The 18819-nt window shown below is 31.8% G+C and overlaps 2 protein-coding genes across 2 annotated transcripts; both read right to left on the bottom strand.

The window, feature by feature from the left end:
• Positions 1–1358: 1358 nt before the first annotated feature.
• LOC105766881 (protein FD) lies at positions 1359–5974 on the bottom strand. The gene is made up of 4 exons (XM_012586433.2): positions 5897–5974; positions 1676–2257; positions 1516–1593; positions 1359–1427 (listed from the first exon to the last, which is right to left on the bottom strand). The coding sequence occupies exons 1-4, from the start codon at positions 5972–5974 to the stop codon at positions 1359–1361; spliced, it is 807 nt and encodes a 268-aa protein (XP_012441887.2).
• A 962-nt stretch (positions 5975–6936) lies between these two features.
• LOC105771278 (expansin-A11) lies at positions 6937–8753 on the bottom strand. The gene is made up of 3 exons (XM_012592704.2): positions 8111–8753; positions 7683–8004; positions 6937–7597 (listed from the first exon to the last, which is right to left on the bottom strand). Exons 1-3 carry the CDS (start codon positions 8247–8249, stop codon positions 7291–7293), a joined length of 768 nt encoding a protein of 255 aa, XP_012448158.1. The 5' UTR covers positions 8250–8753; the 3' UTR covers positions 6937–7290.
• Between the last annotated feature and the right edge of the window lie 10066 nt (positions 8754–18819).

Raw genomic sequence — 18819 nt, 5'->3', positions numbered from 1 at the left:
AATGATTTTGTAAGATAGAGAGAACACTTATTTTTGTTAATTGTTAGGAACTTGGTGCAATTTTCTTGTTCAATTTGTAAGCAGTCTTAGTGGTGAGATTGATATTAATTAGTTGATTCATAGGATTAGGGTTGTAACTTGTTAAGTGAGTTAAATTTAAATCACTTGGATTATCTCTGAGCAAGTTTTGCAAATGAAAGGAGATATTAAATATGTATAGGAGTAATGAGTTCAACTTAAATAACATATAGATAATAGACTACTTTCTGAACAAACTCCAAAAAAAAAAAACTTTCAAGCAAGATAACTAATTCTAATTTGCGATCTCTGTTTTTACTCTTCAATGTCCATCTTTAATTTTACCTTTTCAATTGTTTATCCAATTACAATTTAACTAATTATGTGATAGTGCACTAATCAAGTTATACTTTTGTTGCCCTATTAATCCAAAATGCCCTTCATCTTTTCATTGGGTCATTTTAAATTCTGTACCATTTGTGGAATTTAATCTTATTTTTCATTTTAAGAAAAAATTCCATAGGATCTTATAAGTGGAATGTGACACTAACATCCTGGTCAAGAAAATGAATTTTTTTAATTTTTCAACTTTTCAATTTTACAAAAAAAATATTTTAATCATTCATTTAATTTTTCGAATCTTTTAGCTTTTAAACTTTCTTTCTTTCTTTTTTTTGTCATACCACTTAAAATAGATAGAAAAAATTAAAATCTTTAAAATTTTAAAATATATAAAAAATATATTTTAAATATTTTAAAATTTTAAAATTTTAAAAAATTAATTAAATGCTAATATGTTATTCACATGACATTTCACTGTATCCTATATCAGTAAAGTAAAAAAGTTAAATTTTCAATTTTTTAAGATGATTTAATAGAGAATGCAAGTCAAATGGTTAAAAGAAAAACTAATATATATATATATATATATATATATTATTGTTGGAGATGCCTAATTGTTTTCATCTTTCTTCTTTGTTCATATCCAAATACTTAGGAGCTCGTTAATCCAATTTCTACAAAAATAAGGTCTGGTGTTTATTCTCTATAACGATAGTGTGATGACAGTAAAATAAAATATTTTTTAAAATAGTTTTTCAATCGAACCCCCTAACCTCGTCACCATTGGTAGATGATAAAGCAAAACATAAAAACAAAAAGACAAAGATTCATAGGGACGAAAGATACCAACCATAGTGGCATAGCCTATTGGTTCTGCGACTAGGGATCCTAAAACACCAGCCTTACCTTTTCTGTCCACTTTTTTTTTTTTTTCTTTACAACCACTTGAGACATGCAGGGATTGATGTTAAAAGACGAAATGACTAACTTCTTTCTTCTCAAAATGGAGTTGTTAAGGATCTGCTTAACCTATTCTTTTTTGGAAGCTGATTTATAGCCGCCATCACCTGCAAAACAATGGATGCAGAGGCATCCAATATAAACCATCAAGTCACCAATTCATCATCTCCTCTTTTAGAACAACAAAACTGATACCTTCTTTTGATGTTTTCTAAGCTTGGCATTTTCTTCCTTTAAGTAAGCAACTTCACGTTCCAACTTCTTTTTGTAAGCCTGTGGCACTCAAAATATCACAAGAAATCTCAAAAAAAGATTATACGAATGGATATTAGGTATGTTAATTTGCGATACTTACCTGTTTTCTTGCTCTAGACTGAGCAGCTGATTCTCTGTTCTTCATCATTAGCTTAAGCCGGAGATCATCGGGATTTTCATTATTTCCTTGAGCCCTTTTCCTGCAAAAGGAAGGGAAAACCCTTGCAGATGAACCGAAACCTTGAAAAGTAGAGTTATGAGCAGCACCAAGCGATGAGGGTGCAATAGCGGTACGGTTGTTGACTGCAGGGTTGGATCTCAAAGGGTCAGACCCAGTATTCAAGCGCAATACTGTGGCAGGAGTGAGTGATAGAGAGTGAAGAAAGGTGGGTTCTTCATTGGAGAGTACACCCGAGGATGTTGTTGGAGGTATATTGTTGAAGGGTGTGGCCAAAAAGTCTTGCAAGATCATGCTAGGGAAAGCAGGGTTAGTGGCTGCGGTGGAGATGAGGGTGCCATGTTTGCCTTGAAGACTGATACCATTCAGAGAAGATAGGCTAATATCTTTCCCGACTTCCTCCATGGATTTCCTTGCTGAAAAGGAAAGCTTGGGATTATTGTTGATGGTGGTGAAGAGCGTGCCGGGGAAGAGAATGTGGAGTCTGTGTAGCCGCTGTTGCAGCTATTATTGGCCTCATGATTCACACAGAGAAAGGGAGAAGATGGGGAAAAAAATCTAAGTGAATCAATGTCGTATCTTAGAGGGCTACGGTTTGATGCTTAAAATATACGTTGTAGTATCAGAATGATCTTTACAACTATTAAAACTAGATTATATGACAATGAGCTCTCAGTCCAGTGGGAAAGGCAGAAGTTTCTAAATTGATATCAGGATAGTGGCCAACTGATACAAGATCTTTGGCTTTGGTTTCGTAGGGCTTGGTGGGGAATGCTCTTTATATTATTTTTGATGTTGCTCTCTCTCTCTTGATAAAGCTGGTCTTTCGAGTGGGGTGAGAACGATACGGGGTCGGTTTAGTAAGTTCTTTATAAATAATAAATTTAAGGCAAAAATTTTAAAATTATACATGAATTTTGATTTAATGTGTAATTTGATACCTAAACTTTAATTTGGTACAATTATACATGTGAAAATTTGGTTGTGGTTCAATTATATATATGAAACTTTAATTTTGATTCAATTATACACTTTTAATGAAATAAATACATCAATTATTTTATATATTTGACAAATATAATTATTTTTATGCAATATATAAACATAAAATATTGTTGTATCAATAATTGTGTTAATGATTTGCAAGAATTGGATCAAATTAAAATTTTATGTATAAAATTACACAAATTCAAAGTTCATGTATAGAATCGCATATTAGACCGAAATTCATGTATGGTTTTGAGATCTATCCTAAATTTAACTGATTAACTTCCAAGTATAACCAAACCGATGAATTAACATAAACTTAATTGAACCGATTTAAAATGAGTAGATTCCATCCGTTAAATCGAGTAATTGATTTTCATTTTATTATAAGTTTTAAAATTTAATATAAATATGGATAGAGTTTGTAAATTTTGTTAGACTTGTAAGTTGTGGTTTATTGGTCGAATGTTTACCTTCCTTAAAATTAGCATAGGTTATAGTTGTATAAAAAAATACATGTAAATTTCGTTTTATCGATGTATTCTTTTCCTGTCTTTAAAAATTATGTATATGATGGGATTTAAAACATGTCAATTGGTTTAGCAAAATCACAAAATTACCACTCAACCAAAATTTTTGTTTTAATATTTTTATACATTTTAATTTTATTCTACATTCTTCATTATCTCCATCAGTTGTATATATATTAATAACTGGTTTTTCATCTTGTGCGATTCACGAATTGATTTTATGTTTATAAATTAAAATATATTTAATAATTTAAATTTTTAAATAAATAAAGTTTTAAATGAAATTTTATTTAATTAAAGCACAATAAAAATATATTTAATCTATATACATGTTTAATTAACAACTCACCATGTGTTTTATCATATTTTACCCAATTTTTAAATATTTATGTAAACTTTTATAAAATTTGAAAAATTAAACAATTTATTTGCATGTTAAATCGTTTTAAATTTTATTTTTATTTTTAAAATAATTATGTAATTTTATAAAAGAATGACATTAGAAATTAAAATTGAAAAATACTTGTTTAAATTTGTTTATTATTGAAAACTTTATTATTAATGAAAAGAAAGCCATATTTAAAACTTTGATATCTTTCATTTTTAGAGTTATTTTAATATAGTTTTATAACATTTTAGGAGGTAATTTTAGTATTTAGATTATTTTTAGTGTATTTTATAGTTTTTCGATTAATTATGTTTTGTTTGATTTTTATCATTTTTAGAGTTAATTTGAATCTACGTGTTATTTTCCTCCCTACATTGTAGGTTTTGAATGAACAGTGGAAGACTTGGAATATAGAGTAAAAAGTAGTGAAGGGAAATCTTTTGCTCTACCGGATTTCAGTGTGGTGGAACACTATCTTCAATTTAGAATTTTTAAACAACAAGTAATCCGTGTTGCCTCAATTTTGTATCTGTTAGAGTGGAACGATAAAACCAAAATAAGGAGTGACAAGATTTAAGAGGAAAATTGGGGGAAAAGTAAAGAATGAACTTGGAGACTAAGAAACAATTCTCTCACACTAAGGAAAACTTCAAACTTGCAAAGACGAGAAGAATAAGAGATATGAAGCACTCGACGTAAGTTTGATAATTATTTTTCTCAATATATATTTTTTTTTACTTTCTCTCAATGCAAGTTTGTTTTGAATTTCTTCTTGTAATGTTTTCTCAACTTAACATGAACTAAACCCTAATTTTCCTGAAATGATGATGGATCCTATTTTTAGTTAATTAATTATTTTCTCTTCCATTGTTTCAATTTTTATTAATTATTTATTTAGTCTGCGCTTATTTAATCGCTTGTCGGTCACCAAGTTGTATTCATTTGATAATTTTGATTTGTCTTATAAGAGAAAATTAAGGTTTAAATCTAGATAGATAGATTAAAATTAACTTTAGTAGCGTTGATTGAATGAGTTAATTTGTTGCTAGAATAGGAATATACATGATGCCCTAATTTGATCTTAGTTTAATTTAATAGTAGTTAAAATTTACTTTATTAGATTAGATAAAATTGAATAGCTGGTATTTAGCAGCTCGAATTTGGCTCTTGTGGGAACAATATTTTATATCACTTTATTACTTGATTCAACACGTGCAGTTATGTAATAAATTTTTACACATCAAATTTAATTTAAAATGAGACTCACTTTAAATATAATTAAAATTGAAGTATTTTGAAACTGAAAGTTTCCATTTTTCTTTCGTGCCGCCTTATTTAATAACATATATATGATTTTTTTAAAAGATCATGTAAATATATTTGATTGACAAGTTAAGACATACAAAATTAGTAATAGTTAATCGATAATGATATATAGTATTAATTACAGTTTTGTGCCATTTATATATCTTGATTATCACATGATATTTAATATCCGTGTTAAACCCTTAAACAACCACAAATTTTCGATCATATTTTTAGTTATGAATGTAAAATTTGTATCTGATTGAAATTGTTGGGTTATTGATTATATAATTTTTATCAAAGAGCCGAAACTGAGTCCAGAAGATTGAAATTCTTGTTTGGCCCAAACAAATTACAGAGTTTATTTATTATTTCTGAAATAGATTTTGTAAAATATATGATTTACACATTGCAGTGTTGCCACGCCTCGATTGATATTTATTAATTATTTTAATAATTTCAATGTACATTTGATATATAGACTTAAAAGAATAATCTATGAATATATAACTTAAATGTTTTAGGGTTTATTGTATAATATATTAATCATTTTGTAGTTTTAAAAGTTTAAGTATACTAATAAAATAAAATGATAAATTTAAAATATAAACAACTAGATAAACAAATATTAGATATTATCTTTTAAATAAAAGGGTTAAATATAAAATTGATACTCAAACTTGTCTATTTCTTCCAGATTTGTATTTATAATTTTTTTATTCCAAATTGGCACTCGAAAATTTTTTCCATTAACTAAATTGGTACTTAAGTTTAACGCCATTCAGTTTAGGACATGTGGTAAAATAAAATTGTAACACGTGGCTTAAATGATGTTATGATGATGTCATAATCTAAAAATTAAAATAAAAATTTAACTTTTCTACCCCAATTTTTTGCTGTGTAATTAATTTCATTTCTTCTTTCTCTCTCAACCCAAGTTGCTGCCTTCGTCGCCGCAAGCAGTTGGCCTCCTTTTCGATCTGAAAATGGCACCGAGGTGTAGCTCTCCATTCACTCATTCAATAGAAGGTGAAATCTAATTTAAGCCATTGCACAAAAAAATTCCCAAAAAAAAAAAAAGAGAGAAAGGGGAGACCAAAGATCCTTATAATCCCAAAGAGCTAATTTGAAAAGTAGAGTTGCCATCAGCAAAAGAAAGGATTGTATTAAAAACCAGAGAGTTTACAACCATGGAGGAGGCGGTCCCAGTAAACTAAAACGGCATAGTATTAGAAAAAAAAAAAAAAAAGGAAGTAAGGAAGAATACTATTGTGAAAGAAGGCAATAAAGGAAATGATAAGATTTGTAATGTTTAGAAGGTAAAAAAAATGGGGACAAAAGTTAAAAGAAAAAAATTTATTATTTTTTAGATTATTTTAAGTCACGTGTCACAATTTTATTTTGTCACTTATTTTGAACTTAGCGATATTAGACTCAGGTATCGATTTAGTTGATGAAGATAAAAATTCGAATACCAATCTGAGATAAAAAAACTCATAAATACTAATTTTGGAAAAATGAACAAATTCGATTATTTAATGAATAAACAAGTAAAATTTATCTCACCTCTATCGTTAAAGAGAACCTCGTTTAAGCGAAGGAAATGTTTTAGCAAGAGTAGGAGGAGACTTGCCTCCAAATTTATTTTAAAAACATTTTAATTAGACTTTTCTATTTATTTATTTTGTATTAAACCTACTAAAATTTTTAATTAAATCTCTCAAAATATTTGAAGGGTGCTTTGGAAATCACAGTTGCATAGGAACTTTGACCAACTTGGAAAAGAGATTAAGTGGATCAAAATAATCTATTTATGAAATTCATGTGAAGTTAATAACGCCAAAACCTGTCTCTGTCACAGTCTTCGTCTCTTCAAGTCAAGGAAACTGATCTTGTGTGCATCTTCTTGAAAGCCAATTTTCTTTCGGAAAAACTGCGAAAGGCGATAAGCTAATCTCTACAACACAACAGGATTGTCGGTTCCGATGATTCATTTCATTTGTAAGAATGGTAGAATTACAGAAGTAACATCTCCAGTGACAACCATATAAAATTTGTAAAAACAAAATTTACATTAATTTGCAGGAGCAGCTGCAACGTACACTTACATTGCATTGCACTTCTTATTCACAATCGATTATGATCTTTAAATAGTTCCAAACATGGTGGTATCGAAAACACAAAACAATAAAGTAATTTAGCCGCCATGCGGATTTCAACCATCTCTGCCCATAAAATCCCAAGAAATGTATGGCGGGCAGCTTTAGGGAATAATAAGCTCGCCTCTGCCCACAAACTGAACCCAAAATCCTCAACTCTCGAGCATTTTAGAATTGTTGGTTGCTGGTGTAAGTCCTGCCGAAACCCCAGTCTGATGGCACAACGTCAAGGAACTGTCGAGTAACTCCATCAGTAGTGGTGACTTTGAAAGACAATGATTGACCATTGAGATAGGCATTGGATTGCCAGTTAGCTCCCCAGTTCCTCGACATTGCCATCCACCCAGTTTTAGAGCCCTTGATGGACACAGACTGGATCGATCCTGCTCCACCCACATTGCTAATCAAAACAAGCTCGAAATAGTCTCTCCCATTGATAGTGAACCTTACTCCACCAGGCTTATTGCATGGAACCCTGTATTGTAAGAAGTAGGAACCCCAAAACAGCATATTAGATATAATGTAAACGAGGGAAAAAATGTTATTGAGATGATATATACCTCTGGAACAAAACGGGCACAATTCCGCCTCTGTAGATACCGATCTTTTCCCAGGCAGGTTGAGCCATATCAAAGTGCTGGAGTGGAGGGTTGCACCAGCCTCCGGCATTGTTTGGGAGAGCAAAGTTTGGAGGGCAAAAGTTTGTAGCAGTAATGGTCACTGATTTTCCTTTTATGCACCATCTTGGGTCTGTTTGATAATCGCACTTGATGTTGTAGCATTGTCCACATGAAGCTCCATCATCGAACAAGGCGGTACTTAAAGCAGCTGTCATTGTTCCATAGCCAGTCGCATACAAGTTCCCATATCCACAAGCTCCCCCTGTTGTCAATTAAAATAATTCAATATTAAACAATGACGAAATTTGAACAATAAAATGTATTTTTTTCCTGTTTTTTGCAAGCAAATCCCAAAGAAAGGGACTAACCCATAGTTCCCGCGGCATCACTGCCTCCGTAAAAGGTGGCATGAGCTTTAGTCCAGCCAGAAGCCGCGTAGGCATTCACGGTCGTAGCAAGATAGCTGAATCCAAGCAAGATTGATAATGCAAAAATGGTTTTGGCCATTTTTATTTGGTAGGTTTAAAAGACAACAAATGGTGGAGAGAACAAGGGGAATGGATGAATGTATTTACAATTTACACCGATTTGCATTGAGTCTTTAAATAAGGGGGCCAAATCGAACTCTCGTATACAACAACCTCATGTGATCCCTGCAAATAGAGTAGAAATGAGAAACGATTGATTTTAAGTATTTAAAATCGGATTATCCCTGCAAAGGCTCAAGAATTGTGAGCATCATTCAATTATTCCCACGTTCTCTCTCACATGCTCTCTCTCTCTCTCTCTCTCTTTGCCAACAGAAGAGCGGTGAATGGATCAAAACCCATAATAAGCCCAGTTGTTGTTTTATGGAGTTGTCTGATTTCACAGTTGTTGCGTTGCAATTCGAAGATTAAACGACACCTCCACTTGTTTGTGTTTTGTGTTGATACGATAGTTCAATTAGATCACATGGTCTTACATACAAGCTCACATGGGGCATTCCTTTGACACATATGGAAAACTAATCTTAATGTTTAATCTCGGTTTTTGAGTGTTTGCACATGGTTCGTTTTGACATGTAGATTAGGGGATGAGTTTTTTAATGAACCCCCCGTTTCACTGTTTCTTTCGGCATCTGCCTGGATAGATCATACAGGGAGTTTCATAAGAGTCAAGTTGAAGCCTTTTCAATCACCTGAATCGGCATCTATCTTATTTAATTCTAATTTTAGTATTAAATACTACAAGCCCAGGTTGAATCTGGTGAGACTTCATTTATCCTAAAGTAATTAAAAAAAGAAAAGAAAAGAGAAATATAAGAATACAGCGAGCCCTGAATGATGATAGTGCTTAAATTATATCAACTACAGGACACGGCAGCTTATAAAAGGGCGGTAAAACCGTGCTTGTGAACGATGAAGTACAGTATCATTTCGTACATCTTGGTATTGAACATTATCTGATTGGAATTATTTTAAAAGTAAATGATTATATATATTTTTGGAATGAAGGTATCTTCTATATCCGTTTTATGTTTCGGTAAAATCTGAAGCTCCGAGCTGCAACAGGGGCTTTACGAGCAGGCTGTAGGCTGTGGCAGACTAATCTTCCCTAGGTAGAAGAGATATCGACAAAACTGCAGAACAAAAGATACACCATCAGCCATACCTTGAGTAGACAACTTTCCCATTTTAGGACATTAGATGAACTTCAAATTAGGTCATACCTAACAATATAAACTAAGATATGTGCATGTTCATAATTCGGTCGGTTTGAGTGCGCTTCAAATCGTGGTGCCTTGGACTCAACATCTCAGCCTGACCATGAGGTTAAAATGGAGATAATTACGCAACAACAAGTTTAGAAGTGTTCCCTACAATATGCCAATATATTATGCAGTAGCTCTCATATCTCTTACCCTAAACAACCTCTATATTGATTGATAACAAACCTGACCAAGCACGTCATGGTGGAGTGAAGCAATACGATGCAAGGCAAGGAGACTGCTGCAAGTAAAAGTGCTAAAAAAGAATTAGAGAAATGGTTAGACACTTATCCAACTTCCTCTTCTCTTTTGAAGTTCCATGCTGACATATATTTACACATGTAAGCACACAAACAGAGCAGGAACCATAGAGGAGACAGTCAGCTATTCATTTCTTACCCAAGAATTTTGGCAAGATCACCAGTGAGTTCATAGCTATACGAGTAATGGAAGAAAAGTCTTGATGCTAGGAGAGTTCTTCTGTTTAGGCTCTTGAGCAGGTTAATACTTGCGGAGGAACAAGCTTTAGCCTGAAAGAAAACGAAGCAAAAGAATCTCTGCAGTTTTAACAAAGTGGATTGGGACCATAAAGGAAAATGAGAATCCAAATTCAGAAAAACGAGTCTGACCTCATTGTATTTTTTACGGTCAATAAGAGAAAGGAGGACAAGCAAATTAGCAGTAAATCTCGAGCTCTGGCAACAAGTGATTTGTTGAAGTCTGAAAAGCAGATGGTGCAGTATCGACTTCCATGTCATCCTCATCTTCCTACAATCATATATTTAATTCAAATTCAGTGCTAGGAACAAAGACTTCCAAGTTGAAACTAGGAAATCTTGTGCAAGGGGGGTGGGGGAGGGGGATGCCAACATGCCACAATATAACGTTCAGAGATCATTATCTTCATTAGAAAATGCTGCTTCCTAATTCTAAAATCATACATCGAAACTAACCTAAAGATGCCCCATAGAATCATTGTTCAATGCCACATCAAAGTTTTACACATCCTGGTTCATTTATTTGAGAAACTGCTACTTTCTGTAGTTTTATATCATAATGTAATACCAATAGCATACAATAGTGAAATACGATTTAGTCTAAAATCACAGTCTGCAATAGCTAAAGAATTCAAGAGCACAAGTATTTCAAACATTTCAATAAAATGACCTTGCAATACTTACGTGTGTTATCCATGTGTACGTGGATTAGCAAAGTTAACAAATATTAACTTTTCCATCTATTTTGGGGTGATTTCATAAAAAGTGTAAATTTAAAGGCTAAAAAAGTTGAAAAATTAAATGGATGGCTAAAATGACTTTTTTTATAAAGTTGGAGGGCCAAATAAATCATTATGCCATAATTGTATAAATACAAGGGTTAATATGTATAAGGCATAAATATAAATTTAGCCCCTAATGTTTACTCATTTTGTCATTTTGACCATTATTCTTTTTTTGGGTCATTTTAGCCCATAATCTTTAAATTTTAGTCAATTTGATTGCTTTTGGACAGAATAACTGACTGAATTGTTAAAAATTTGATCACATTGACGTGGCAGGTCATATAACATTTTACGTATACTTCACTACTAACATGGATAATTTTTTTTAAATGTTCTTATGAACTTTTTTGAAATTTGTTGACTTTTTAAGTATTTTTTATTTTTCTTTTTTTATGAATTATACATAGACTGCCACGCGAGTGACCACATCAATGTCGTTAAAATTTTAATAATTTAGTCAATTTTTCGTCCAAAAGCAAGCAATTTGACTAAAATTTAAAGGTCGAGGGCCAAATAATCCCAAAAAAAAAATAAGGGCCAAAATGACAAAATGAGTAAACATTAGGGGCTAAATTGATCATTATGCATATATGTAAAGGTACTTGACAAAATATACTTACTTGATACCTGAACTGTTTTTTTTAACCTAACTGATACCTAAACTTGGCAATTGTAAACCAACTTGACAACCTCACATTTTGACACGTGGTAGAAAAATTAAATTTTTTTTAAAATATATTTTATTTTTTTTGACGTGTTAATATGTGGAGTTGTCACGTGTCACAATGCTATTGATCGTCAACGTCATGTCGACATATTTTAACGGTGCTAGTCAAGTACCTAAAAGAAGTTCCAACTTAGCTTACAATTGTCAAGCTTAGGTACTAGATAGGTTCAAAAAAAAGTTCAGATACCAAATAGATATAAATTGCCAAGTTTAGGTACATTTATATATATTAACCCTAAATACAATACATAAATAATATGGAAGAAAAAATTTGTGTACTGGCATTGCAATGTATAAAGAAATCAATATAAATTATTAGTCAAAGTGGTAAAGAAAATATTTTAAAATGCTGGTGACATGAATTTAAATCACACTATGAAAATTTTTACTAATTTTGTTAAAATATAAAAGACGAAAATATCATGTAATAATATAATTTATTTATACCGAAATAATATACATGGACTGTAAATCCATTTATTTATGTCTCGGTAGATTACAAGTGTAATAATGTGAGGAAAATGCTTATTTATTTCATATGTATTACAATAGTTAGACATAGAATAAAGAATAACTAATACAATTTTAAACTTGAAATTAGAAATATGATTAAAAACTCTTCTAAAAATAAGACTTCTTCTAAATAAGGAAAAAATCCTTCTCTTTGCTAAAATAAGTTTGGGAATAACTAAAATTGCCACTCATATACTAAAACATGCATAAAAATAATACTATTACCAATCAATCATTAATGTTTGTTTTAATAATTATTTTAAGTGTTGTTGATTATATTTTATATACCTATCTAAAATGGTAGTCCCTGTGTTATCCTCACTTATATATAATGGGTCACTTTCTTTTTTCATTTTTACATTGTAAATTTTCAATTTTGGCCTCTATGTTACCCTCAATTTTAAGATTATATAGCAATGGTCAAATTTTAATTTTGGTATATGTGCTACACTTAAATTTAAGATTTAATCTTTATACATTAACTTTTACAATGTCCTTGATTAGCCTGGATACTTTGTTTGATAAAATGCTGATATAACTTTAAGAGTTGTAAATTTGTTAAAATAATTTGTTAAATTCAAGTTCATTTTAATGTTTTCTTTTTTGTTACATGGCTATAAGTGAGTAATTTTTTTATTTCAAAATGTCACACTAATTAATTTAATAGTATAATATAACAGTGATAATAATTAAATTTAAATTTTAAATTAAAAATAAAAAATTAAATTCCTAAAAATAAAAATACGAAAACTATTATTTTAATCATTTAATATTTATTCTATAATTTAACCTAAAAATAATTAATACCAATGCGAAGTATGGTAGTAACTAGGATTCTAATTATTATATAGTCCTACATATTCAACCATAGGTCAAATCAAACATGTAATTATTAGACTCAAATAATGTATAAATGATTGATATTCATTAAAGGGCACTTGGACTTGTAAAAGTTATCCCCAAATACGTGTAATTTGTAAGGCTTCACTTAGAAATTTTATAGATATGGAAATTTTGAAGTAATTTTGTATATTTATTTTATATTTGAAATTTAAAATGTACATAGTAAGTTGGTTTGCTATTAATTGAATTAATCAATTATGTTATCCTTTAATTGTTACTTTAATTAAATTTTTTTAAAAAATTAACCAAACTGAAATATTTTAGTTAATTTGGTTAATCTGAAATATATATTTTTGTCTTTTAGTTAAAACAAGTATAAAGCATATAAAAAAACATTGAAATTAATCGAAATGTATGTTTTTGTCTTGAAAGTTAACCGAATTAACCGAAATTTCATGTCTTGAAACACTACATAAGTCTTGAAATTAACACATAATATTAATTACTAAGTTTGGTTAATTCAGTTAATTACCCGATTTCGAACCAAATTAACCGATAACTGAAATTCTTAAAACCTATTAACCGACCTCCGATCGAATTAAATTCAGTCACTGATCAATTAACCGAATTTGATCAATTCGGTCGATTAATTTTGTGATAGCCCGAAATAGGGCCTAATCGGAATAGTGGTTTCGTAACCACAAATCCGAAGTGAAATAGTTTAATTTTATAAATTTTTATTAGTTACTGATTGATTGAAATATTGTGTGAAAATATGGATAGAAAATTTTAATGCTTTAGTGCTTAATTGAATTTTTAGGACTAAATTGAGAAAAATGCAAAGTGTGTCTAATTAGTGATTAAATGACTTAATTGAATTATTGCATGAAATTGGAAGTGTTTATGTGGCAATTAGACCATGAATTAGTGTTATGGACACAAAAGGGTATTTCTAGAAAAATATCTAAGTAATGGGTCAAGGGCATTTTTGTCCAAATTGAATAAAAGACAAAATAAAGATGAAAACAAGTGTTCATCTTCTTAAAATCAGACGTTTGCTGCCAAAAAAATTCATGTCACCATAGCTATGGTTCTTGAACTTCCTAAGCTCAATTGTAAGTGATTTCTTGCCCCGTTTTTGATTATTTTCGTATTTTTATGCTTATTGAAGCTTGAATTTCATGTTTCTACCATTTAATTTAAATGAAATTAAAGTTTAAAAATTGACCCATTCATGATATAATTGTAAATTGATTAGTGATGTTAGATAATGAATGTTTGAAGTGTTAATTACAAGTTTTACTAGATGAATTTTGATGAAAATGTTGAAAAAGGGCTAAATTGTGAAAGATGGTAAAGTGTGCATAAAGTTGTGATTTTGTGAAATTGAGGGCTGTTATGAGCATGAAATATGATTTAGTGAAGTTTGAAATTTAAAAATTTAGTGAATTTTATTTTTACGAGCTTAGGGACAAAAGTGGAATTTTTGAAAAGTTTTGGGGAAAAATGTAAATTTGCCAAAATGTTGTGTATGAATTGTATTTGAATGAAATGTTGATAAAATGTATTAAATTGTGTTAATATAGATCAAGAAAGAAGAAATAGTGGAAGTGATCGGGGAAAAGAGAAAGTTATCGACTAAATTACAAAAATAGTCGTTTTGCATCCGAGGTAAGTTATATGTAAATAATAGTTATATTTGTATAAATTGTGAATTATATTTGATATGTGAATTAATATTGAATGTGGAAGGAAAATTGTTCATGAATTATTCAAGTAATAAAGTGTTAAGTGTAAATTCGGTTGAACTTAGGAATAGAATTGGATACAAGTGACATGTCACTAGAGACCAGTGTTACAGATGTTACAGTTGTTACAAAGTGTTACTGATGAGTCCCGGTCTTTGGGTGATCTAGCATGTGTTGCGACACTGACGACTTGTGTGAGCAGCCCGTGGACATTCCAGTGTTATTGATCGGTGGTAAGCCGGCTACATATCGTGGTAGCCGGCTACATATCAGTGTGGCACTTATGTGCTAAATCTCTACGTATCCGTGTATATTCCAACTGTTCAACGGGATTAATAATGAATTAAAGTGAATATAAAATGTTAAGTGTGAAAATGTATATGCAAGTGAATTGGTAAGATTGTGCATGTGTAAGTGATTGAAATTGCTAAGAAATGTTTTGATTAGTTATATGTTAAAAGTGTTAATTATTAAATGAGTAATTATTGTTTACATGTAACTTACTAAGCTATTTATAGCTTACACATCTCTTTCTTTCCTTTGTTTTATAGTGATTTGAACTTGATCGAATAGTGGACCGTCGGAGCTCGTATCACACTATCATAGCCATCTCGGTATTATGTGCTTTTCAAAATGTTTGAACTATGGCATGTATAGAGTCTTAATCATTTTGAGCATGTTCAAATGATATGGCTAAGATTAGCTATTGAAATGGTTAGTAAAGATTATGTTTTGGTATTATGTATGTGTAAATGGTAACTAATTCAAAGAAGCAGTTTCTTTGACAGCAGCAGTGACGTGAATGTAAAAATTCACCATAAATAGTAGAAATGGAATTAGAGAGTGAATTATATATGGAATTAAAGCTTATCAAGTCTATTTTATATGAAAGAAACGATGTAGGAAAAGGAATTCTGTATTTTGAGATATTTGAATTTTAGTGAGACAGGGTCAGAATAATTTTTGAAGTCCCCTGTTCTGACTTTAGAAAATCATTATAAATTGTACAGAAAGAATTATGGGTCATAATTTATATGTGTAGATTTCTTAGTGAGTCTATTTTCAAAAGAAACAAACGATAACCTTATATGTATTCTGTACAAAGAGATAATTGATTTTTAGTGCCGAGAGGTCAGATCTGTCGAGCTGTGAAACAGGGGATACTTTAATGAATAAACTGTACTAATTGGCCAAGTCAAAAATTCTGAAAATTTTATGGTAAGTAGTAATATGAGTCTAGTTTCAGGGAAAATTTACGGATTTAAATTTTGAGTTCTGTAACTCGAGTTATAATTAAATTAGTGAAAGTCACGCAGGTAGACAGTTTTGTTGTGAACAGTGAATTTAATTTTAAAGGCAAATTTTTATGCTCCGAATCGGTAAGTTAAATTGGATAACATCTCGTACTCGATTCCGGCGACGGTCTCGGGTAAGGGGTGTTACATTTAGTGGTATCAGAGCTACGGTTTAGTCGATTCTCGGACTAACGTAGCGAGTGTAATAGACTATCTATACATGCCATAATTGAATAATGATAGTGTGACGACTCCTGATATCTTAAAATGTTTTTTTTATAGTAATGGATTCTAACCGAGATACAGCTGATGATGCTCAAAGTAATGTGCCTGTTGAAAGTCGATTTGAGACTCAGGGTCAAGGAGATGAGGCTTGAGAAGCTTTTCTCCAAATGATGAACAATTGGTACACTGAGTTTGTTAGAACTAATCCTAATGCTCAACCTCCTCCGCCCCCTCCTATTCCTCAAGCTGTTCCCATAGCTCCTCAACAAACTGAAGTGTTAAGATTGTCAAAGCCTCCAAGTGGACAAAATTGAAAGTATGGAGCCAAGAGTTCGAGCTAATGTAAATGATGATCCTGAAAGAGCAGAGTTCTGGCTTGATAATACCATCAGAGTGTTGGATGAATTATCTTGTACTCCAGAAGAAAGTCTCAAATGTGCTATCTCATTGTTGAGGATTCACTTATAATTGGTGGAAAACTTTAGTGTCGATGGTGCCTAAAGAGAAAGTTACATGGGATTTCTTTCAAGAAGAATTCCGAAAGAGGTATGTGAGTCAGCGTTTCATTGATCAAAAGAGAAAAGAGTTTCTTGAATTGAAACAAGGGCGCATGACGGTAGCCGAATATGAACGAGAATTTGTCAAATTAAGCAAGTATGCCCAAGAGTGTGTATCTAATGAAGCTACATTGTGCAAAAGGTTTGAAGATGGATTAAACGAGGATATCCGATTGCTAGTGGGAATTCTTGAAATTAAAGAGTTAGTGGTACTAGTTGAAAGAGCTATCAAGGCTGAAGAATTGAGCAAAGAGAAAAGAAAGGTGGAAAGTGAAGCAAGAGATGCAAGAAAAAGATCAATGGGCAAGTCATTTCAATTTCAAACGAAGAAGTCTAGAGAAATGAATACTCGATCGAATGTTTCTAGTGTGAATTTTCAAAGAGATCGAGGAAGACAATATTTAGGTTCCAAAGCTCAGGCGACTTCTATGGCAAGTGTAGGTAGTGTTAAACCTACTAGACTGGAATGTCAACATTGTGGAAAACGACATTTAGGGGAATGTTATTTAATCAGCCGAGCATGTTTTAAATGTGGATCTCAAGATCATTTTGTGAAAGATTGTCCAGAAAGAGAAGAGATAGAAAAGTTTCAAAATGTGAGATCGAGCAGTGTGACTACTAGAGGAAGACCATCGAGAAATGTGGGGACTGGAACTAGTGGTAAAGGTGTAACAAAAGACACGACTGTAAGATCTGAAGTGGGAGCTCCAGCAAGAGCTTATGCCATCCGAGCTAGAGAGGAAACATCTTCCCCCGATGTGATCACTGGTATATTTTCTCTTTACGACACTAATGTTCTTGCATTGATTGATCCTGGTTCTACTCACTCGTATGTATGTATGAATTTAGTGTCTGATAAGAATTTGTGTGTTGAATTGACTGAGTATGTGATTAAAGTGTCGAATCCTTTAGGCAAGCATGTGATAGTTGATAAAATATGCAAAAATTGTCCTTTGATGATACAAGGTCAGTGTTTCCCTGCCAACTTGATGTTGTTGCCATTTGATGAATTTGATGTTATTTTGGGGATGGATTGGTTGACATTGCATAAGGCCAAGATAGATTGTAGGCAGAAAATTCTTGAGTTGAAGTGTAGTAGTGGTACAGTTCTTGGGTTGAAACAGATAAGTCAAATGTGATGCCAATTGTGATTTACGCCATGTCCGCCGTAAATGTTTGACAAATGGTTGTGAAGCATATCTTGCTTATGTGTTGAATAAAAAGTGTCTCAAACAAAGATCGAATCGATGCGGTGGTATGTGAATATTTAGATGTGTTCCCGGAAGAGTTGCGGGTTTGCCTCCGATTAGAGAAGTAGAGTTTGGTATTGAAGTAATGCCGTCATCGCTCCAATATCGATTGCTCCTCATGAATGGCACCAACCTGAATTAAAAGAATTAAAAGTGCAATTGCAAGAGTTGACGGATAAAGGATTCGTCGGACCAAGTTATTCTCCGTGGGTGCTCCGTGCTATTTGTGAAGAAAAGGATGGGACATTGAGATTGTGTATTGATTATCGTCAACTTAATAAAGTGACAAGAAAGAATAAATATCCATTGCCCGAATAGATGACTTGTTTGATCGCTTAAAGGATGCCACAGTGTTTTCCAAAATTGATTTGAGATCCGGATATTACCAATTGAGGTTAAAGAGTCGATGTGCCAAAGACTGCTTTCAGAACCCGGTATGGTCACTATGAGTTTCTTGTAATGCCTTTTGGTCTGACTAATGCTCCAGCTATTTTTATGGATTTGATGAATCGGATTTTTCGGCCCTATTTGGATAAATTTGTGGTGGTGTTTATAGATGATATTCTTATTTATTCTCAAGTGAAGCTGAGCACGCCGAACATTTAAGAATTGTGCTACAGATTCTGCGAGAAAAGAAATTATTTGCTAAATTTAGTAAAAGTGAATTTTGGCTCAGTGAAGTTGGATTTTTGGGACATGTTGTCTCGGGAGATGGCATTCGAGTGGATCCGAATAAGATATCGGCAATAGTTGAATGGAAGCCTCCAAGAAATGTATCTGAAGTTAGGAGTTTTCTGGGCTTAGCCGGATATTACCGTCGATTCGTAGAAGGTTTTTCGATGATAGCTTCACCGATGACAAAATTGTTGCAAAAAGATGTTAAGTTC

Source organism: Gossypium raimondii, chromosome 5, assembly GCF_025698545.1.
Source record: "Gossypium raimondii isolate GPD5lz chromosome 5, ASM2569854v1, whole genome shotgun sequence".
Lineage (NCBI taxonomy): Eukaryota > Viridiplantae > Streptophyta > Magnoliopsida > Malvales > Malvaceae > Gossypium > Gossypium raimondii.
This window is presented reverse-complemented; position numbering and strand designations above follow the sequence as displayed.